Source organism: Geotrypetes seraphini, chromosome 5, assembly GCF_902459505.1.
Source record: "Geotrypetes seraphini chromosome 5, aGeoSer1.1, whole genome shotgun sequence".
Classification (NCBI taxonomy): Eukaryota; Metazoa; Chordata; class Amphibia; order Gymnophiona; family Dermophiidae; genus Geotrypetes; species Geotrypetes seraphini.
The window spans coordinates 25,393,511-25,417,290 of NC_047088.1; the positions used below are offsets into that span (position 1 = coordinate 25,393,511).

General features: G+C 45.1%; 1 protein-coding gene across 1 annotated transcript in view; it reads right to left on the reverse strand.

Moving 5' to 3' along the window:
• STAG2 (stromal antigen 2) overlaps window positions 1–23,780 on the reverse strand; it is a 613,131-nt gene that overhangs the window by 250,860 nt on the left and 338,491 nt on the right. The window contains 4 exon segments of the mRNA XM_033944545.1: window positions 1,483–1,686; window positions 2,066–2,155; window positions 9,163–9,255; window positions 22,500–22,603. Coding sequence (XP_033800436.1) covers window positions 1,483–1,686; window positions 2,066–2,155; window positions 9,163–9,255; window positions 22,500–22,603 — 491 coding nt within the window.

Genomic DNA, 23,780 nt, shown 5'->3' on the forward strand with positions numbered 1-23,780 from the left:
ACTGTACGTTCGTAAAATCCTTTTTCCTACCTTTGTTGTCTGGCAATTTCATGAGTCTCTGTTTGCACTTCCTTCAGACTGTGCATCCAATATTTATTTATCTCTGCCTCCTGCATGCTTCCTCTCCTCCAGACCTCATTCCATTCCCTAACCAACATCTCTCTCTATTCCTCCATGAGTCCAACTTTTCTTCTTCTCTCATCCCCCACATCATGTGCAGCATTTTTCACCACTGCCCACCAGCCCCATTGCCCATTTCTTCTATCACCATTCTCCAACACCAGGTCACATCTCTCCCTCCATCATTATGCCCAACATTTCTCCCCCTTGCATCCCCTTCAATCTATCCCCATGTTCCCTCTCCACCAAATCCAACATTTCTCCCTCTCATCCTTCTATTCCCCATGCTTCTCTACCTCACTCCTCTTTCTCTCTCTATGCCCAATTTTCCTCTTCCTTTCCCCATGTGCACCATCTCTTTCCCTCTCACTTAAACACTCAGGCCAAACAATTGTCCCTTTCTATTCCCTTCCTCCTCTGTCCCAAATTAGTGTCCCCTTCCTCCCTGCCTTGTGTCCCACGTTCATGCTTCCTTCTTTCCTTCCAGCCTTCATCCCACCACCTTCCTTCCTCTCTGCCATCCGACAGGGTACAATTATCCCCCCCTCCCGGGTCTGCCACCATACCTGCTGCCACCACACTCCATCCAATCATCCCCCGCTGCCGCAATTCTGGGCAAGGAAGGGCCAGGCGCATGCAGCGATTGCACGCCAACAGTCAGAAGCCTTCCCCCAAGCAATTCTAACGATGGAAAGAAGGTTCCGGGCCAGCCATCGCTGCTTGGCTGGCCCAGAACCTTCTCTCCGACGTCAGAATTCACATGGGGGGGGGGGTGGAGGAGGCTGGCATACAATCACTGAACGCACCTGGCACTTCTTTTCCCGGAGTTGCGGCGGCAGTAGGGGATGATTGGATGGAGCATGTCATGTGGCGGCGGCGAATCGGAGTTAGGGGTGGATGTAGCTTATTAGGTGGCAGGGAAGAATTGGCGGCGGCTTCAGCAGGGAGCAGGCAGGGAGAGATCCTGAGCAACGTCTAGCCCACGTACCCCCAACAGGCAGCCCGCATACCCCAGTACCGCAGGTTGAGAAACACTGTTTTAGTGGGAAACTGTTCAAGATATCCACTGCTAAGTGAAAAATGTTTTCTTAAAATTCTTTCAGAACTCTTCCTCCCTTCATTATCATATGACCCCTTTGTCCTTATTCATTCTACAGAAAACACTAATACTACTATTAATATGAACTTTTGAATCTCCCCTATACTTCTCCTCTTTAAAGAAATATTTTCGGTTCCTTAAATTCTTTCAGCCTTACCCACCCATGCCAATTTGTGCACAGCAGAAAAAAAGCCCAAGTCCTCTTCCTGAAACAGAAATGCACAGCAAGTCAGGACACTGAAAAACACTAACATAAAACAAACCTCTTGCAAAAAATCTTCAAGAAGTCGATTGAACTTGTCTGCCAGCTCATCTATTAACTGACTCTTTGCGATATCCACTCTGTTAAAGATGGTAAACTCCTCATTACAAAGTGCATGATATGTTTTAGAACAAGCTTCCAAAACATCTGTATCCGTGTGCTTCTCCACAATATCTCTGATCTGTCGTAATAAGGCCTCCAGATGCTGTTGAAGGAAAGGTTATGTTATAGTACTGGTTAACTAAGGTATAGAGTACAAAAGATGTTCAATATATGGCATGTAAAAGTGATATGCACCTATCCTACTTATCACTACCTGTGCTTCACATAGCTCCCTTCTTAAACTATTTGAAACATTTAAGTAGGATAAATAGCATAAGTAAAGAATAATTAATCATAACAGGGTGTTTACACAGTGAAGTAAATTGAAGAACTTCTAGTTTTGCGGTAATGAAACTTAGATTCATGTAGGGATGCTAAAAGAAAGCATGATATCTACAAAAGATTCATGACCAGTAAGTGCATCTGAAAAAAATCTGATTTGGGCTTTATGTCTACTGAACAGCAGACTTTAGTTACCTTACCTTCTCTAACCTTCCCGTTGTGTAGATTTCCAAATCAAAATATTGCGGCAACTGCAAAAGGTTGGTTACCTTTTCTGCATCTATGGAATACTGTTAAACCACAAATAGAAATGCTTTAATATGTAAACATGATTCATACAAATTTAGATATTTCACTTTGTATTGTAAACACACACACTACGGTAGTCATCTGTTTTGAAAACAAAGGATGCAATCAATTTTGCTATTTTCCTTCTATTAAACCATGGCAAACATGAGTAACAATTAATTTCATATTAGATAGCTTATTACTAAACATGTTCCAGCTGGACTCAAAATAGATTAGTGCCCCAGAGACTCACAAAGTAGCAATGGTAGTTAATCCTCAGTTTAAATGTAGATGGCTAAAAAGGACAAAGTTAAGGGAAGAGCTGTAACATTCTAAAGTTAGCAAGCAAGAAAGGAGAGAATACTTCAGAAAGATGCATCAGTGCTTCATTAAAAGGAAAACAAACAACCTAAAGAGTTGTTTTTCATACAGTAATCCAACTTATTTTCTTTTCAAAGTTAAAAAAAAGAATCAAGAAAATTAGGTACACACAAAGAAACATGATGGCGGATAAAGGCCGAATAGCCCATCCAGTCTACCCATCCACAGTATCCACTCTCTCCTCCTCTTCCTAAGAGATTCTACATGCCTGTCCCATACTATCTTGAATTCAGATACAGTCTTCATCACCACCACCTCCACCGGAAGACTATTTCATACATCTACCACCATTTCTGTAACGAAGTATTTTCTTACATTACTTCTGAGCCTATCATCTCTTAACTTCATCCTATGCCCTCTTCTTCTGCAGCTTTCCTTCATTTGAAAAAAACTTACCTTCTGTACATTAATGCCATGGAGATAATTAAACGTCTCTAATCTAATGCTTGACTTTATATACCGAATCATCATTCAAAGAAAGCTCGACTCAGTTTACAATAGTTAAGTTATCGAAATAAAAACCCATAAAAGAATAAGACTAAGTTTGATGAAGTTAATTTTCAAAGCGTTAGCAAATAAAGTAGTTTTTAAGGATTTGCGAAAAGGTTGAAGTGAGCCAGAACTCCTTAAAAGGTCATTCCACAGTTGAGCTAGCTTAAAAATCAGAGATTGACTGAAAAACTTAACTCCCTTAATCCCTTTTTTGGAAGGAAGAGATAATTTGAATTGTTGATCACTTCTTGCAAAAGAAAATCTCTAAACATTCAAGGATAGAGGAAGGAGAGGAGTAAAAATACCATGTAAAATTTTAAAAACAACACAGGCACACTTAAATTGAACTCTAAAACAAACTGGGAGCCAATGAAGACTCTGAAGCAACAACATCACATGATCAAATTTACGTTTCCCAAAAATCAATTTTGCAGCAGTGTTTAGAATTAACTGCAATTAGTAGAGGCAAGTTTTTGTAACACCAAGGTAAATAACATTGCAATAGTCGAGACGAGATAATATAATTGACTGAACTAAGGTGGAAAAGTGGCAATGATAAAAGAGATATCTAACCTTCCTCAGCATATGTAAATTAAAAAAACATTTCTTGACTACAGAGTTAATTCTTATCCTCTCTCTCATCTTTCTTCCAGACTATATATATTAAGGTGTCTAAGTCTGTCCCCATATGATTTATGACATAGGCAACTAACCAATTTTGTAGCAGCCCTCTGGACTGACTTCATCCTATTTATATCTTTTAGAGCAGTGTTTCTCAACATGTGGTACATGTACCCTATTTTGTCGATTCCTTTCAATATTTTGAAAGTCTCGATCATATCCCCTCGCAGTCTCCTTTGCTCAAGGGAGAACAATCCCAGTCTCTTAAGTCGTTCCTCGTATTCCAAGTTCTCCATACCTTTTATTAGCTTCATTGCTCGTCTCTGAACCCTCTCCAGTAGTTTTAAATCCTTCTTTAGGTTGGGAGACCAATGTTGGACACAGTATTCCAAGTGTGGTCTGACTATTTCCCTATAAAACGGCATTATAACTTTCTCCAATCTACTCGTGATTCCTTTCTTTATCATGCCTAACATTCTACTTGCTTTCTTTGCCGCTGCCGTGCACTGTGCCTTTTCTTGTTCGCTCTTACCCAGAGTTGCACCTGACATTCTATACTCGTGTTCCTTGTTCTTTCTGCCTAAATGCATTACTTTGCACTTTTCCACATTAAACTTCATCTGCCATTTCTCCGCCCATTTCTCTAACTGACACAAGTCACTCTGGAGTTCCTCGCTATCCTTCTGCGATCCGATTGCCCGGCATAGCTTTGTGCCGTCTGCAAACTTGATGATCTCACTGGATGTTCCTTCTTCTAGGTCATTGATGAAAATATTAAATAAGATGGGCCCAAGTACCGAGCCCTGGGGCACACCGCTAGTCACTTTCTCCCAGTCTGAGAACTTCCCATTTATGCCCACTCTCTGCTTTCTGTTCTCTAGCCATTTGCTTATCCATCTTAGCATATCTCCCTCTATTCCATGGCTTTGTAGTTTCCTGAAAAGTCTTTCATGTTGAACCTTGTCGAACGCTTTCTGGAAGTCCAAGTATATTATCTCCAACTGTTCTCCACTATCAATTTGTTTGTTCATGGTCTCAAAAAAATTGAAGTAAATTTGTCAAACATGATTTCCCTTTCCTGAAGCCATGTTGACTGGCTCTCATCAGGTAGTGTGTATCCAAGTGCCGGACTATGCTATCTTTAATCAGTGTTTCAACCATCTTTCCAGGGACAGACATAAGACTCAAAGGTCTGTAGTTGCCCGGTTCTCCTCTTGATCCTTTTTTGAAAATTGGCGTGATGTTCGCTATCTTCCAATCGTCCGGTATCTGTCCAGTTCTAATTGACAGGTTGGCAAGTTTTTGCAAAAGCTCTTCAATTTCAACCTTCAGTTCTTTTAAGACTCTCGGGTGAATTCCATCAGGTCCAGGGGATTTGCCGCTTTTAAGATTGTCGATCTGGTAATATATCTGGTCCAAATCCACTTCTACTGTGATGAGGCTGTCCTCTATTACTCCTTTGAACACTTTCACTGCTTCTGGTATTGTGTAGCGTCCTCCTTTGTAAAGACAGACGCAAAGAAGGAATTTAGTCTGTCTGCAATTCGTTTGCTTCCTTGATGTAAATTAAGACATTTTCCCAAATGCATGCCAGGGAGAGACATTTACATTTGTTTTATGCAAGGGCATATCACAAACACAGAAGTGTAATCAATTGAAAAGCATTAGAAAACCCACTCGTAGAATATTATGTGTTCAACAAGTACACTTCTTAATTATAATTTGCAGTTCTGATAAAAAACCAACATCTCTTAGAGAGGAGAAGATGTAAATAGATTTATGTTGCTGGAAGAACAAAAATTTATATTCCAATATAATATAAATCTATTAGTCATACCTAATGGATTAAACCAGGAATCTGATTTTTCAGTATTTCTATAAACTCTCAGATGAGATTAGAACTGAAACTTGATATTAAAAGTGATATATGCTTAGTATTTCACATATAAATGTCAATATTAGTTTGTAAATTATTATATATAATTTATGGTTAGTCATGCTATTTTTATTTCACTCTTTGTAATCATGATCTGTTAATCATTTTAAATGAATTTGGAATTTATTTTACAGAAAATGGCTCTGATTCTATATATGTCACCTAAAAAAATCTGTGGAACTAAGCGAGTCATTCCATTTCAAGTGGACTAATACTGAAAACTGCCCATGCTCGACCTCCCCTTGAAATCCAACCAAATTTTACAGGGGTGTTGTTTAGGGTCTCAAATGAAACTGCAAATATTTTGGATCTATCGTATTTTTCGCTCCATAAGATGCACTTTTTTTCCACCCAAAAGTGGGTGGAAGTATCAGTGTGTCTTATGCAGCGAAGATACTAATTTTTTTTTTTTTTAAACACCCCACCCCATCGTACCTTTCTAAAAGCCCGCGCCAAATATGGCTCTCCCTTGTGTCTGTAACATCGGCTGTCTTCTTGGCTTCCCCCACAGCGTCCTCCGGATTCCCCCTTTAAAGTTAATTAGGCTCGTAACGGGCTTCCCGCACCCGGCTGCTTCCCGCACCCAGAAGAGATGTGTCTTCTGCGCTGTGACCGCCGCTGAGCCAATTACGGCAGCCTGCAGAGTGAACTTACCAGGCTGCCATTGGCCTCCGAAGCACATTGCCTCTGCCATGGTCCCGCCCCTGATGTAAGAGAAGGGGGCGGGACCGCGGTAGAGGAAATGTGCTTTGGAAGCCAACGGCAGCCTGCTAGGTTCACTCTGCAGACTGCCGTAATTGGCTCAGTGGCGGTCACAACGTCAGAAAACAACCTCTTGACAGAAAAGGAGAGCTATGTCTCCCCCGATCTCCTGCTCCAGATAGCGAGCAAGAAGAGCAACTGTTGGGATGGCGATGAGAGCATGCCAACTCCGGCGCATGAATTAAGACCCGAGCAGAAGCTGCAGCCCTGCACTCTGAGGGCTTCTGCCACCCATCCCAGCTCAACCCATCACCATCTGGGAGCTGGAGAAAACGACCTCGCAGGAAGCAGTGAAAGTAAGGCCCCACCCATCTTGAGAGCTCCAGCAGGATGCTGGATCTGGACACTAGTGGGGGGGAGGGGGAGAGAGACAGAAAGGGACCTTGAGGAGGGGCAGGAAACAGACTTGAAGACAGGGCAGATGCTGGTCTAGAGGGGGTAGAGAAGGAAGGACTCAAAATGTTAGCAGAAGGAAGCTAGAGAGAGAGAAACCTGAAACAAAGGGGAGGCAGAAGAGAGGGGGGCAGATGTTGGACTTGGGGGTGTATAGAGGAGAGAGAGAGACTGCAGAGAGGTGGAAAGATTCTGGACCAGGGACGGAGGAAGGAAGGAGAGAGAGAGAGAGGCAAAGAAAGACCTGGAAGAAAGCAGAACAAATATTGGACATGGGGGGGGGGGGGAGGTTGGTAAACAGAAGAAAGACAGATAGAGTCCTGGACCCAAAGGGGATGGGGCTGGATTGTGAAAGAAATGTTGGATACACAGTCAGAAGGAAGTCCAACCAGAAACTAATTAAATCACCAAACAAAGGTAGGAAAAATTATTTTATTTTCAATTTAGTGATTGAAATGTGTCAGTTTTGAGAATTTATATCTGCTGTATGTATATGAATAATTAAAGGAAAAAATTGCATTAATTAGTAGGGGAGGGGGGAACAGGGTGCAGAGCATGGCAAGGAGTGTGGGATTGGATGCAGAGCCTGGCAGGGAGTGAGGGGGGCTGGGTGCAGAGCCTGTTATATGTTAGTACACAATTTGGTTTAGAATGGGTTTTTTTTCTTGTTTTCCTACTCTAAATCTAGGGTGTGTCTTATGGAGCGAAAAATACAGTATCTCAATTTGGTCAGGAGCTTTGCTTAAGCTCTGCGGCAGAAGGAAACTACCTAGGAGTCTGAAATTTTGCAGTTTGGTACAACCCTCAGCTGACTTACTTACCAGCAGCAGTATGGAGCCAAACTGTGTCAAAAATTTTCATTCGTGACTTTTTTTGCCTACTTTGCTGACCTGTAAAAATGGAAGCACGTTAACAAAAGATTTCAAACTTGGCACAGAAACATGCCTCAAGGTGTGGTATCAAACTGCAAAATTTCAAACTCCTAGGTAGTTTCGTTCTGTCGCACTGCTTAAGCAAAGTTGGCGTTTTAGGTCACACGAGGCATGGGAGTGAATCAATTGCTTTTTTTCAACCACCCCTAGCTCCTAGATCCCCAAAATTCTGCAGAGTTTCATTTGAGATCCTAGACAACACTCCTGTAAAATTTGGTTGGATTTGAAGGGGGTCGAGTGTGGGCTCCTGGTCCACTTGACATGGAATGACCCAGCTGCTAAACATGGTATAACATGGTTTTCATCACATAGCTACCACAGACAGTTGCTTGAAGTTCAGAAAGAGGAACTGAAAGCCTGTTAATAAAGAGCAATGCCACTTCCCTGTCATGCTTCACCCTTCCTGGGAAACAAAACAGTTTATACAACCTGTTTCTGCATGGATGTGCAAAGGCAGGGGGTGATGATGACCTGACCAATAAAAGAGGTTAACTCTTCTCAATGACAGTGGAGTCACCCAGAGATAGCTCTGTCAAGGAATCTCCTACGGATAAGGTATCCTCTCCTAGGCTATCTATACCTCAACATAAGCTAAACCCACTTAACCCATGTAGAGTATTCTTCAAAAGTATTCTGGACCCTAATGCCACCCTGAGGATCCTAAGAAACAAAAGTGCTACAAAACTTAGAGGCCAGGAGCCCTAAAGGAGCCTGCCTGACAGCTTTTTCATCAAAATTTTGAAAGCATAACCTAATTTTGTCTTACTTATTCTAACATCCCAGAAACAGCTACTCTAATTTACTGTACATCACAATGAACCAAGCTGATGCTTACTAAAGATTAGAAGCAGTTGTATTTTATTGAACTGAACTGTATTCAGTCCTGTAACAAAATGGCAACCATTCAGGCCAAAATCTGAGGAGCTGTGGTGGGAACAACAGCCTCCCTAAACACTGAGCACCTACCTTCAGCGGTTTTAAGAGACGGCCTCCCCAAACATTGAACACCTAAATTCAGTGGTTCCTGAGACACAAAGATGGAAACCCTGCCTTATCATCTCATGTAGGGCAGTTTAACCCAGAGGTGATAATCAATTTCTGGTCCCACAAGCCCTGCAGAATCTGCCAATCAGCATTGTGCTCCTGCTGGCACTGAGAGAAATCAGCAGCAAAAGCAGTAACCATCCCTCTAAATAGTGTCAGCATTGGATATTCACCAGGAATTTCACAAGCAAAACTGTTGGCTGCTGAAGCTAATTACCTTATTAATTGCCTGGATCCAGTTTGTTCTCTATTTCCTTTTTGCTTTTCAAGCAAGAAAAAAAGCAGTTGAACTGAGCGAAGGAGCTACTAACACATGCAAAGGAGCACTTACATATGTGTAAGAACTTTTCTAGGCCCGTCTGTGTTCCGAGTATACATACTAATATGTGTAGTTGATTTAGTATTAAACACCAATTAAACCTAAACAATGCATGTGAAGTTTAATTACCTTGGCTAATAACTGAGGAAGTGCTACTGCAAAGAGCTCAGTAATACGTGTTCTATCATCCAACTGTGCCTTCTTTTCTTTGGCTGTTAGAACCTAAAATTTGCAAAGAAATAGCAGATTATAACATACATACAATAATTTTTTCCTAACGTATCTATAACCACAATATGGCCAAGTCCTGTGACCTCTTATATGCCAACCACCACATATCGTTATACACTTTAAATGTTTTCAAAGCTCTCACATACCACTTGTATCACTACAGTATTTGGGAATCAAAAGCTTGAGTTTATATTGAGTTTAAAACAAGGAAGAGGGATAATGACCAAATCGTAAACCTGTAAAGGTGGATAAACAATAAGATGCAACCTCACTCGCAAATTATCTTGAAAGACCAGTTATTACAAGGAGTTCCTTATACAGGTCGGGAATATAAAATCTCTGCTTATGCAGATGATATTTTACTTTATTTGAGAAATCCTGAATCTATCATCCCGCATTTACTGGATCTGATAGATCGATTTGGCAAATTTTCGGGGTATATGATAAATTTGAGTAAATCAGAGGTTCTTCCTTTGAATGTGCATTCTACAAAAAGGTTTATTTGAAGCGTTCCCTTTCCTTTGGAAGGAGGAGGGAATAAAATATTTAGGCATTATGATTAAAAAAAAAATAGAAGACAGTAAATGAAAAATATTTATTACAAAAAGTCAAGGAAATGCGTGAGCAATGGAACCCTTTATATCTTTCTTGATGGGGGAGAGTTCAGACTGTAAAAATGATGATTCTTCCTATGGTCTGTTACCAAATGAGCATGTTTCAGGGGTCCTTTTATAAAAAGTTAAATAGTATCCTGACAACATTTATTTGGCAGGGTTAAAAGGCTAGAATTGCCTTAGTGGCTCTACAGAAACCAATTGAAGCAGGAGGGGTAAATTTTCCAAACTTCTATAGATATCATCAAGCTTTTATCATGAGACAGGGTATGTATTGGATCCTTCCTGATGTCTTGGAACATCTTTCGGATTGGCTATATTTGAAATGGCAACGCCTTTCCCCATTGCGTTTGGGACATGTTTTGAGTATCAAGATGCCTAGGCTTTATAAGGACAACAAAATATTAGTTTCCACATGGCAAACAATAAAATCTTTAAATGATTTGACACCGATTTCAATTCATCAGTGCACTTGTCAGTCCCTATGGTTGAACTCCAAGATTCAAATTGGTGGATATAAAGTTATCTGGAAGCACTGGATGCAGGCGGGAATAGGTACGCTTGATGATGTGATATCAAAGGGAAAGATGCTTGCGTTTTCACAACTGCAACAATCTTTTGGTATTTCAAAGTCTCAAACATTTAAATGGTTGCAGTTGAAGCAGGCTATTCAGAAAGGGTTCCCTGAATGGCGGAATTTAAAATATCAGTATAGTTTGCCGGTTCTATGCTTCCAGATAGATTTCCAAGGACATCAGGCTGCCCAGTGGTATAAATTAATATCTGAATTGTGAATAAAAAGCCAAAAAATAGTCTTAAAGACATTTGGACCATTGAGACAAAGTAGCAGATTTCTGCCTCTCAATGGACACAAATTTGGAATTGGAGAATGAGATGTCCAGCTTCAGCATCTATGAGACAAACCTGGTTTTTCTTGTTGCATAGATCTTTTAGGTTACAAAGGTTAGACAGTTCTAAATCTAATAGATGCTGGCACTGTCATCTTGATGTAGGGACATTAGATCATTTGCTCTATCATTGTCCCTTGATACTCAAATTCTGGAAATCCATTTGGGGTCAAATTATCACAATATTGGACATTCCACTAGCATTATCATGATATAGTATTATTTGGAACAATTTTATTACCCCAAAAACCAATTAATGTAAATCAAAACAAATTGCTTTTCATCATGACAGGAGTAGCCATGCAATTGATAATGAAAAACTGGAAAAGTTGGGACAACTTAAATTATAGTTTCTAGTGGGAATCCCTACGCCAGATTTATAACTTTGAAAATATTAATTCTTTACAGTTGGGACATCATAGAAAATTTAAGGAAATTTGAGGCCCGTTAACAAAATATTGTTAAGAATATGAACTATTAAGCACAGTTACTTACCGTAACAGGTGTTATCCAGGGACAGCAGGCATATATTCTCACATGTGGGTGACGTCATCTACGGAGCCCCGATGCGGAAGCATTTTCAAGCAAACTTGATTGAAGATTTAAGTTTGCTCTGCTGCTCCACGCATGCGTGCCTTCCTGCTCCACTAGGGGGTGCATCCCCTCGTGGTCTCCAGTTCACTTAACTAGCAAAGAAGCCAACCTCGGGGAGGTGGGCGGGTTGTGAGAATATATGCCTGCTGTCCCTGGATAACACCTGTTACGGTAAGTAACTGTGCTTTATCCCAGGACAAGCAGGCATGATATTCTCACATGTGGGTGACCTCCAAGCTAACTGAAAAGGGATGGAGGGAAGTTGGCAATTTAAGCGAATAGGTTTCGTAAAACCAATTGGCCGAAACGGCCATCGCTCCTGGATAGTGAGTCCAGACAGTAGTGGGAGGTGAAGGTATGAACCGAAGACCACGTGGCAGCCTTGCAGATTTCCTCAATAGGTGTGGACCTGAGGAAAGCTACGGAGGCTGCCATCGCTTGGACTTTGTGTCCCGTTACTCGACCATGCAGCGCGAGACCAGCCTGAGCGTAGCAAAAGGAGATGCAATCGGCCAACCAGTTGGACAAGGTGCGTTTGGAAACTGGGTGACCTAACCGGTTTGGGTCGAAGGACAAAAACAGTTGTGGGACTTTCCGGTGTGACTGAGTGTGTTGGAGGTAAAAGGCCAGCGCTCTCTTGCAGTCAAGAGTGTGGAGCGCCACTTCTCCGGGGTGAGAGTGGGGCTTGGGAAAAAACACAGGCAAGACAATGGACTGATTGAGATGGAAATCAGACACTACTTTAGGCAAGAACTTTGGATGGGTGCGGAGTACCACCTTGTCGTGATGGAATACCGTGAAGGGTGGGTCCGCTACCAGAGCTTGTAATTCACTAACCCGCCGGGCGGAAGTGAGCGCGAGTAGGAAAATTACCTTCCAAGTGAGGAATTTTGGATGGCATTTGTCTAGGGGCTCAAATGGAGGTTTCATTAGTTGAGCCAGAACCACGTTAAGGTCCCAAACCACCGGGGGAGGTTTGAGAGGGGGGTGGACGTTCAGAAGACCATTCATGAAGCGAGAGACTAAGGGATGGAGCGAGAGGGCTTTCCCTTCCAGGGGCTGATGAAAGGCCGCAATCGCACTGAGGTGTACTCGAGTGGAGTTGGTCTTTAGGTCGGAATGAGATAATTGAAGTAAATAGTCCAGGACCAGGGGGATGGGGACCGACACCGAGTCCTGGCTGTGGGAGGAGCACCAGGTTGAAAATCTGGTCCATTTTTGGGAATAGCAGGTTCTCGTCTAGGTCTTTCTAGAGGCCTCCAATATCTCCTTGACTGATTGAGACACGGGGAGAGCAGTCAGGGGGAGAGAAACCAAGCATTCAGATGAAGAGATTGAAGATTGGGATGTAACAGCGAACCCTGACCCTGTGATAGTAGAGAGGGAAACAGAGGCAGAGGCAGTGGATCTCTGACACTGAGTTGAAGTAGAAGGGAAAACCATGGCTGGCGTGGCCAGCGAGGGGCAATCAGGATCAGGGTGGCTTGTACTGTTTTCAGGTGGACAAGCGTCCGCAGTATCAGAGGAAACGGCGGGAACGCGTACAGGAACCTTCCGTCCCAGTCGAGGAGGAAGGCGTCGGCCTCGAGCCGGTCCGGGGAGTACATCCGGGAGCAGAAGAGAGGCAGCTTGTGGTTGTGGGGGGATGCGAATAGATCTATTTGAGGCGTCCCCCACTTTTCGAACACCTGTCGTAGGGTCTGAGAGTGTAGTGACCACTCGTGTGGCTGAAGGAGGCGGCTGAGTCTGTCCGCCAGACAGTTCTGTTCTCCTTGTATGTACACCGCTCGAAGGAAGGTGTTGTTGGAGATCGCCCATTTCCAGAGGCGCAGGGCTTCCCGGCAAAGGGGCCAGGACCCTGTTCCCCCTTGTTTGTTTACGTAGTACATTGCTACCTGGTTGTCGGTTCGGATGAGAACCACTCGGTCGTGGAGCAGATGTTGAAAAGCTACAGCTGCGAGATAGATGGCCCGAAGCTCTAGCACGTTGATGTGGCAGCGACGGTCTTCTGCTGACCACATCCCTTGGGTGCGTAGGCCATCTAGATGGGCTCCCCAAGCGTACTCCGACGAGTCCGTGGTGAGTATCTTGCTGTGGGGTGGGGTGAGGAAGAGCAAACCTTTGGAAAGATTTAAAGAGTCGGCCCACCAGCGGAGCGATCGTTGCAAAGAAGGCGTCACTGTCACGGGGCGGTCGATCGGGTCCCGGTCTTGACGCCATTGAGAGGCCAGGGTCCATTGAGGAATTCTCAGATGGAGGCGGGCGAAGGGTGTGACGTGGACGGTGAGGCCATGTGGCCCAGAAGAGTCATCATCTGCCGAGCTGATACTGAGGTCAGCACGGAAAACCTTCGACTCAGACTTACTAACGCCTCTAGACGCGGAGGGGGGAGGAAGGAACGGAGGCGAACCGTGTCCAGCATGGCCCCGATGAACTGTAGGGACTGGGAGGGGCGTAGTTGGGATTTTGGGAAGTTTATCTCGAACCCCAGACTTTGTAGGTAGGTGATAGTCTGTTGGGTCGCTGAGATAACCGCTTCCCTGGACGGGGCTTTGATCAGCCAGGTGTCCAGGTAGGGGAATACCTGGAGGCCCTGGGAGCGTAAGGTTGCTGCGACTACCACGAAGCATTTGGTGAAAACCCGAGGTGACGATGCTAGGCCAAAGGGGAGGACACGGTATTGTAGGTGCCAGTCCCCTACCTGAAAACGCAAGAACTTGCGGTGAGCGGGGTGCAATGGGACATGTGTGTACGCCTCCTTGAGATCGAGGGAGCAGAGCCAGTCGCCCTCGTCGATCAGTGGGTAGAGTGTCGGTAGGGAGAGCATCCAAAATTTTTCCCGTACCAGAAATTTGTTGAGGCGTCTCAAGTCTAGTATTGGGCGTAGGTCTCCCGTTTTTTTCGGTACCAGGAAGTAACGGGAGTAGAAGCCCTTCCCCCGTTGGTCGGGGGGAACCTCCTCCACTGCTCTCAGGCGAAGCAGGTCTCGAGCTTCGGAGAGGAGTAGGGGTAGCTGAGTCCGGTTGGAAGGGCAATTCCTTGGGGGGTTGTCCGGAGGAATGGCCCGAAAGTTGAGAGAGTATCCTGATGAGATCACGCCAAGGACCCATGCGTCCGACGTGACTTGTTCCCAGCGAGGGTAAAAGGCTTTGAGCTGACCCCTGATGGGGAGGAGGCCTGGGACTATGGCGGAGGGGGCCCGCCCCCTTCCGCGTATCCCGTCAAAAGGACGGGGATGGTTTGGTAGTCGCAGGTGGTTGGGACTTGGGCATGGCCCGGTGGTGGGCTTGCGGACGCCTGGATGGGGGCCGCGAGAAGGCAGGGGTGGATTTTTGTGGGTAGCGGTGCGGAGGGGCCCTATACGGCCTGGACGCGGGCGGTTTGGGCTTTTGTCGGACAAGGGAGGCAAACGAGCGTTCATGTTCGGAGAGGCGTTTTGTAGCCGCCTCGATAGTGTCATCGAACAGTTCTTTTCCCACGCAGGGGAGGTTAGCCAACCGGTCCTGTAAGTTGGGGTCCATGTCGACCAGGCGTAGCCAAGCTAGTCGGCGCATGGCGATAGCAAAGGCTGCCTCTCTGGAGGAGAGTTCGAAGCCATCGTAGGCCGCGTGGAATAGATGGAGGCGTAGGTTGGAGAGGGATTCCAAGACCAGGCTAAACGCTCCTTGGCGGGAGGCCGGTAGGTCAGTCTCAAAGGCTCTCAGTAGTCCAATGAGGTGTTTGAGGTAGGATGTGAAGGTGAAAGTGTAGCTTTGCACCCTAGAGGCCATCATCGCATTTTGGTATAGTCTCCTGCCGAACTTGTCTAGGGTTCGGCCTTCTCGGCCTGGGGGGACCACCGCTGAGACCCGGGAGGGGTGGGCCTTTTTTAGGGAGGATTCTACTAACAGCGACTGGTGGGAGAGCTGCGGTTGTTCAAATCCCGGAAAGGGTACTGTGCGGTACTTGGCCTCCATTTTGGAGGGCACGGCTGTGACTATATAGGGGGTCTCCAGGTTCCTGAAGAGAGCCTGTTGGAGTATTGGGTTAGGTGGCAAGCGAAGGGACTCTCTGGGCAGTGATGGCATATCCAGCTCCGCTAGGTATTCTATAGAGTATCTGGAGTCGGACTGGAGGTCTAAATTCAAAGCGTGGCCCATGTCCTGGACAAAGCGCGAGAAGGATGGTCGGGATGTTCTCGAGGCCCCGTGCGGGGTCGGTGAACGAGACCTTCGTCGGGTGGAGAAGGAAGGGGAGGCTTCCCTCGAGTAGCGAGGTTCCTGCTCCAATCCAAGCTCCGAAGCCGGGGAAGCACTGTGAAAGTGTTCCGGGGTCGTGGATCTCCGACGTCTCGAGGAGCCCCTCGGAGACGATGCCGGGGTTCGGGGTACCGATCGATGTCGGATCGGTGACCTCGACCCGGACTCCCTCGGTGAAAGCCCGATACCTCGGATCGGAGCCCCGGTCCGAGGGGGAGTTCGGAGGATGCGTGGGTTGGAGAGTGATAACTCCGCCACCCTCAGCGGTCCCGTACGAGGTGTAGGTGAACGTCCTCGTAGAGTGGGAGAACCCCGGGCCTTCTTAGAGGTACGGCGGTTCGAGGTTTCTGTCGGTTTGGCCCGACGTTTTGCCCTGTGGCGGTCTGTGGAGGTAGAGCGCCTCGGGTGCCTCGGCGAGGAGTCCGAGGAGGATGAGATGCGGCGAATCTTGCGCACTTTCCCCCGAGGTGGCTCGATGCGAGGCTCAGGCTGGTCTGGCACATGCGGGGTCGAGGTCGAGGCAGAGGCCGGTTGTAGATGGGCCATTGCAGCGGACAGCTCCGACGAGATCATTGCTCGGAGTAGGTCCTGGAAGACGGGCACGGACAGCATCGAGGGTATGTCCCCTGCCTCGGTGCACTCCACCGGGGGCGACCTCGTATCAGAGTATTCCCGTGTGGTGGAGGCACGGCCCGAAGGCTTGGAGGGCTTTGTAAGCATGGGACTTCAGCCATGCGTCGCCGGTGTCCCCGAGGTTGGTTTCTTCACTGGTACAGAACCTGAAGAGGGAAGAGGGGACTTACCCGGAGCCGAGGCTTTCTGTTGTCCCGAGGACTTCGGAGTCGAGTCTCGCGGGGATGCCGAGGTATTCGGGGCCGAGGTCAAGGCTGGGGCCGACCTCGAGGCCGATGTAGAGGGTTGGTCTGGGGCGAAAAGATCCGCCATGCGGGCTTTCCTTCGACGGAGGGCCCGGTTCTGGAAAGTAGCGCACTGGGGGCAGGAGTCGGTTGGATGAGCGGCCCCCAGGCAGAGGATGCACCGGCGATGCGGGTCTGTGATGGAAAGAAGCCGCTCGCACCGGGAGCACTTTTTAAAGCCGGTCAAAGGCCGGGACATAGAATCGAAAGTGGCCGCGGCTCGAGTAGCCACGCGGCCACGGGGACCCGGAAGCCTCCGGGTCGATTAAACGAAGCAGGAATCAAGTTGAAGAAGGTAAAACTTTTGCGCACAGCGACTTAAATGATGAAAAAACAAGAAATCGCGGTGCTAGAAGGCAGTTGGGGCAGAGCCTGAAAAAACACGACTTCTAGGCTCAGCGGAAAATTTTGAACTGGAGACCACGAGGGGATGCACCCCCTAGTGGAGCAGGAAGGCACGCATGCGTGGAGCAGCAGAGCAAACTTAAATCTTCAATCAAGTTTGCTTGAAAATGCTTCCGCATCGGGGCTCCGTAGATGACGTCACCCACATGTGAGAATATCATGCCTGCTTGTCCTGGGATAATCATTATTATTACTATTATTTCCCTTTGTTTCATGAATGAACATTATACATATCCAGGTGGGAGGGGGTGGGTTAGGGTGGGAAGGGGGGATAAAACAGTTTTATATTTTATTGTTGGAATAGAGTGCAATATGGTACGTTACTTGAATGTTCATGTGTGTGCACTTTGTATTTGATATCAAAAATGAATAAAGAATTTTTTTTAAAAAAAAAAGAAAGACCAGTTATTAAAATGTAGATAATAAATCCTCTCTCAAAAAGAAAGGAGATAAATTATCTTACCTGCTAATTTCCTTTTCCTGAGTCTTGCCAGACCAGTCCAACTGCTTAGGTGTATGCTCTCCTACCAAAAGATGGAGACAGAGAACTGCTGGTTTGATGACACAGCACTACAGAGATTTCTGTGCAGACAGAACACTCATTTGTCTCCAACAGATGTTAGGTGACCAGATCCATGCAGCTGAACAGGCTACTTTTCAAAATCATACCCTAGGGCGCATGTGACAAACATAAGGCCTGCCTGTCCGTTTTATGCGTCCCAAGGTGACTCTGCGCCGGCTTGAGGGTGATGCGGCATTTTCCTCATTGCTGCCCCCGGGTGTTTTACTTTCTGGCTGACAACTTCCTCCTCACTGCTGAAGTCGTTTCTGTGCACAAAGCTGTGGGTAGCAACTCCTATGCGCGTCCCATGCCTCATCCGGAAGCCTTCCCTCTGACATTGCAACGTCAGTGAGAAACCTTCCAGTGCAGGCGCGGGATGCGCGTAGAAGCCACCACCTGCAACTTTGTGTACAGAAACAACTGTGGCAGTGAGGAGGAGGGAGCCGGCCTGAAGGTAAAACATAACATAACATCATGCTTATTAACCGCGTAACCGTAAGTTCAACACAGTTTACAAAAGACTATAAACAATATTGTTAAGAACAAAATAGATTTAACCAAATATTTTGAAAAAAATATAAGTTTTCAGTTGAATTCTAAAATATTTGTAAGAAGAGGCAGTAAGTAATAATGATCGAAATCCTTTATCATGAGAAGCTACCTGAAATGCCAACGTATGTTCAAGAAATATCTTACTTTTAAAACCCTGTGCTGAAGGTAAATTGAACAAGGTGTGGGACTCTTGACTAAGAACATAAGAATTGTCGCTGCAGGGTCAGACCAGTAGTCCATCGTGCCAGCAGTCTGCTCACGCAGTGGCCCCCAGGTCAAAGACCTGTGCCCTAACCGAGACCAGCCCTACCTGCGTTCGTTCAGGTTCAGCAGGAACTTGTCCAATCTTGTCTTGAATCCCTGGAGGATGTTTTCCCTTATAACAGACTCTGGAAGAGCATTCCAGTTCTCTACCATTCTCTGGGTGAAGAAGAACTTCCTTACGTTTGTACGGAATCTATCCCCTTTTAACTTCAGAGAGTGCCCTCTCGTTCTCTCTACCTTGGAGAGGGTGAACAACCTGTCTTTATCTACTAAGTCTATTCCCTTCATTATCTTGAATGTTTCGATCACGTCCCCTCTCAGTCTCCTCTTTTCAAAGGAGAAGAGGCCCAGTTTCCCTAATCTCTCACTGTATGGCAACTCCTCCAACCCCTTAATCATTTTAGTCGCTCTTCTCTGGACCCTTTTGAGTAGTATTGTGTCCTTCTTCATGTACAGTGACCAGTGCTGGATGCAGTATTCTAGGCGAGGGCGTACCATGGCCCAGTACAGCGGCATGATAGAAACATAGAACATGACGGCAGAAAAAGGGCCACGGCCCATCTAGTCTGCCCACACTAATGGCCCACCCCTAACTACCTCCATGAAGAGATCCCACATGCCAATCTCATCTTTTCTTAAAATCTGGCACGCGGCTGGCCTCAATTACCTGTTGTGGAAGATTATTCCAGCGATCAACCACCCTTTCGGTGAAGAAATATTTTCTGGTGTCGCCATGAAATTTCCCACCCCTGATTTTCAACGGATGCCCTCTTGTTGCCGTGGGTCCTTTAAGGAAAAAGAGATCCTCTTCTACCTCGATACGGCCTGTGACATATTTGAACGTCTCGATCATGTCTCCCCTCTGTCTGCATTCCTCGAGTGAGTACAGCTGCAACTTACCCAGTCATTCCTCATACGGGAGATCCTTGAGACCTGAGAATATCCTGGTGGCCATTTGCTGAACCGACTTAACGCTCCGCACATCTTTTTGATAATGCAGCCTCCAGAATTGTGCACAGTATTCCAGATGTGGTCTCACCATGGATCTGTACAACGGCATTATGATCTCGGGCTTACGGCTGACGAAACTTCTACGGATACAGCCCATGATTTGTCTAGCCCTGGATGAAGCTTTCTCCACTTGACTGGAAGTCTTCATGTCTTCGCTAATGATCACCCCCAAGTCACGTTCTGCTTCAGTCCTTGCTAGGATCTCACCATTTAGGGTGTAAGTCCTGCATGGATTTTTGCCGCCAAGGTGCATGACCTTGCATTTTTTGGCATTGAAACTTAGTTGCCAAGTCTTTGACCAATGCTCCAGCAGGAGTAGGTCCTGCATCATATTGTCGGGCATTGAGCTTTTGTCGGGCACTGTGCTTTCATCTGTTGTGTGGTTGCCTACTATGTTGCATAGTTTGGCCTCATCATAGAAACATAGAAGATGACGGCAGAAAAGGGCTACAGCCCATCAAGTCTGCCCACTCTGCTTACCCACCCCCCGTCTATGCCCCAATTTCCTTATCTTGACCCTCGTAGGGATCCCACATGGGTATCCCATTTATTCTTAAAGTCTGGCACGCAGTCTGCCTCGATCACCTGCACTGGAAGCTTGTTCCAATGATCAACCACTCTCTCTGTGAAGAAATACTTTCTGGTGTCGCCATGAAATTTTCTGCCCCTGAGTTTAAGCGGGTGCCCTCTTGTGGCCGAGGGACCCTTGAGAAAGAAAATATCATCTTCTACTTCGACTCATCCCGTGAGGTACTTAAATGTTTCGATCATCGGCGAATAATGTAATTTTACCTCGAAGCCCCTCAGCCAAGTCTCTTATGAAGATGTTAAATAGGATCGGACCCAAGACCGAGCACTGCGGCACTCCGCTGATCACCTCCGTCATATCGGAGAGGGAACCATTTACCACTACCCTCTGAAGTCTACCTCTAAGCCAGTCCCTAACCCATGCAATTAATGTTTCACCCAGTCCCATCGAACCCATCTTGCTCAATAACCTGCGGTGTGGGACGCTATCAAACACTTTGCTGAAGTCCAAGTACACGACGTCCAGGGACTCCCCTATATCCAGCTTTCTTGTTACCCAGTCAAAGAAGCTGATCAGATTTTATTGGCAGGACCTTCCCTTTGTAAAACCATGTTGATTGGGATCTCGTAGATTCTCCTCGTTCAAGGTCGTATCCAATTGGCGTTTGATTAGTGTTTCCATAAGTTTACTCACTATCGATGTGAGACTCACTGGTCTATAATTCTCAGCCTCCATCCTGCATCCCTTTTTGTGGAATGGAATGACGTTAGCCATTTTCCAATCCAACGGGACTCTTCCTGTACTTAGGAAAAGATTGAAGAGAGCAGATAACAGTTTCGCCAGGACGTCACTCAACTCCCTGAGCACCCTAGGGTGTAGTTTGTCCGGTCCCATAGCTTTGTTCACCTTGAGTCTTGATAGCTCCTCATAGACACTATTGGGCATAAATTCGAAATTTCGAAATGGGTCTTCCGAGTTTTCCCTTGTCGGCAGCTGAGGGCCGGATCTCGGCGCCTCACAAGTGAAGACCGAGCAGAAGTATTCATTTAAAAGTTTGGCTTTGTCGGAGTCCGATTCTACATAGTTCCCGTTGGGTTTCCTAAGGCGTACTATCCCATCTGTGTTTCTTTTTCTGTCACTAATATACCAGAAGAAGGATTTATCGCCCTTCTTGATGTTCTTCGCAAGGTTCTCCTCCATTCGGAGTTTGGCCTCCCTGACTGCCGTTTTGACTTGGCCAGATAGTCTTCCTTGGATTCTTGCTTCCCTGATTGTTTGTAGAGGATGAACACTTTCTTCTTTTTTATGAGGTCTGAGATCTCCGCAGAGAACCACTGTGGTCTATTGTTTCTTCGCAGTTTACTTACTAATTTGACATAGAGGTTGGTTGCTTCGTGTAAGGTTGATTTCAGAATTGACCACATTACCTCTACATTATCTGTTTCGGCATGGTTTTGCAGTGCCCGATGGACGAAATCTCCCATGCTTTCGAAGTTTGTGCCCTTAAAGTTGAGGACCTTTGTTGATGTGCTTGACTTAGTGAAACCTTTCCTGAGGTTGAACCATATCATGTTGTGGTCACTGGAGGCCAACGTATCGCCTACCGAGACCTCTGTGACACTTTCTCCGTTGGTGAGTATGATAACCTTCTCTGATCTGTTCATGATCCCCTTCTTAATCATTCCTAGCATTCTGTTCGCCCTTTTTGCCGACGCGCATTGCGCAGACAGTTTCATTGACTTGTCGACCAGTACTCCCAAGTCTCTTTCCTAGGGGTTCTCTCCATGTACCACACCGGGAGGGAAGGTGAGAGAGAGATGCCAGACCATGGGAGAGGAGATATTCCAGGCTATGGGAAGGGGAGGAGAAAGATGCCAGACCATAAGAAGGGGGAAGGGGGAAGACAGAGTTGTCTGACCATGGGAGAGGGATGAGACGGTGCACATGGATGGAGGGGAAGGGACACAAAGGGAGGAGATGGTACACAGCAATGGATGCAGCAGGGAAGTAATAAGAAGAAATGTTTCTTATGGATAGATAGGAATAGGGGAGAAGAAAGAGGGAGGAGCTGGTATACATGAATAGATGGGATGGGAAGACATGGAAAAGTAAATAGATCTTGAGAAGAAAGCAGAAAAATGGAAGAAAGTTGAATGTTAAAAGTTAATGCTAAAGATGGATATATTATCCAAAAATAACCAGGGGATTTCAATTGCTATCCAATTTCAAAGGGAGGGCAAAAACCTCTATATAGAACAATACTAAAAAAAAACTCCTATCCCTATTAATATACCAGGGTATTTTAAAAAACATTTGTCAAAGATACAATTTATACATTCTGCATTATTTAGATGTACTAATAAATTATTCAGCAGGGCGCCACAACAGCGATACGTCGTCGCTGATACCATGTACAGATTTTAATCATACCACTTTTGAAAGGAGCAAAAGCAGCTTCCACAATAGGATATTAACATTAATATGGCTGTGCAAGATGAAAAAAACATGCCACTTATCTGAAGAGTTGTTGCACGGCTTCAACACAGACTGTGTTTTGCTATAGCTACATCAGGAAGCCGGAAAAGCAATCATTTTTTAAAAAATTTTCTAAATGCAGTGCCTGTGAAAAACAAAATCGTACCCTTTTTCCTGTGCCTCTTCCTACAGGAGGATGACATTCTGCAGCTTGTCGAATTGTACAAAGCATTATTTCTATCAGTGCACTTTCTTGCTTATCTGTTAAGGCTGAAAAAGTGAAAATAAAGCATGTGAAAAGTATTTTTTCTATCATTAATTAGCAAATGTTTTCATAAAACTAAAAAAATTATGACTGCAGTATTTATTATTATGGAAACATATGCTCAACTAGATTTTAAACTGACATCAAGGACATGTAAACCACAAATCTTAACTATTATAATATATAATTTTTTTTTTATTGATTTTGAAAAACATACAGAAAGTGCAATCAAATGCAATAAACTAATCTCATAAAAGCACTTATATATAACAATATAATATATATTAGAATAAACCCTTAATCTTATAACCCCTCCTTCCATCCATCAATAAAGGCCTGCCAATGCAGAAGATACCTAGACAGAACACTTGCTTTCCAAGCAGGCCAAATGAACAACTGGCTGAGCAACTTAATAACACACTCTTCATCCTATCTAAGTTTTAGAAAACTAGTAAAAACAAACTTGTTCAACCGATTTGTAACCTAAATGCTCCCACTGCCTTATCGCTTTACTCCATCTGATTTTTACCACGATCTCTCATTCCCGCTCTGTTCTCTGCCTACATGTATTGATGACTGTCCAGTGCGCCTATTCTCGCTGATTGTTTGCAGCTTGTTCCAGCCCTCTTATCCCTGTATCCGCTTCATGTACTTTAAAACCTTACTTTGTATCTATCTTCGCTGATTGTCCAGCTCCTCTTATTGTAAACCGCCTCGAACTACTATGGCTTTGGCGGTATATAAGAATAAAATTATTATTATTATTATTAAATATCCTTTGACATGCAAACAGTTTCAATAGCCAATATATGACATAACTATGATGAAACCAAGTTATCAAGAGTGTTCTCTGTGGTCAGTAGTATTAATTTTTTTTTATTCTTTATTGAAATTTTTGCATAATCCACAAGAATATTCCTCTTGTACAAGTAAAACAGAAAAAGAAACAAATTCATTTACTGCTACTGAGAAAATAGCCCATCTTTCTTAGACCACTAAATCAAAAGGGAGGAGAGGAGTTGAATAAATGAAGAGATATACAACATAAGAAAATTACAATAAGGCTTAACAGCTTTCTTTTCTTCCTGCTCATTAAACATTCCCAGTAGCCAGACCTTTCAAATCTAAGAAAGCACGTAACTGATCTGGTGTATAGCTGACATATTTAACACCTTGATATTT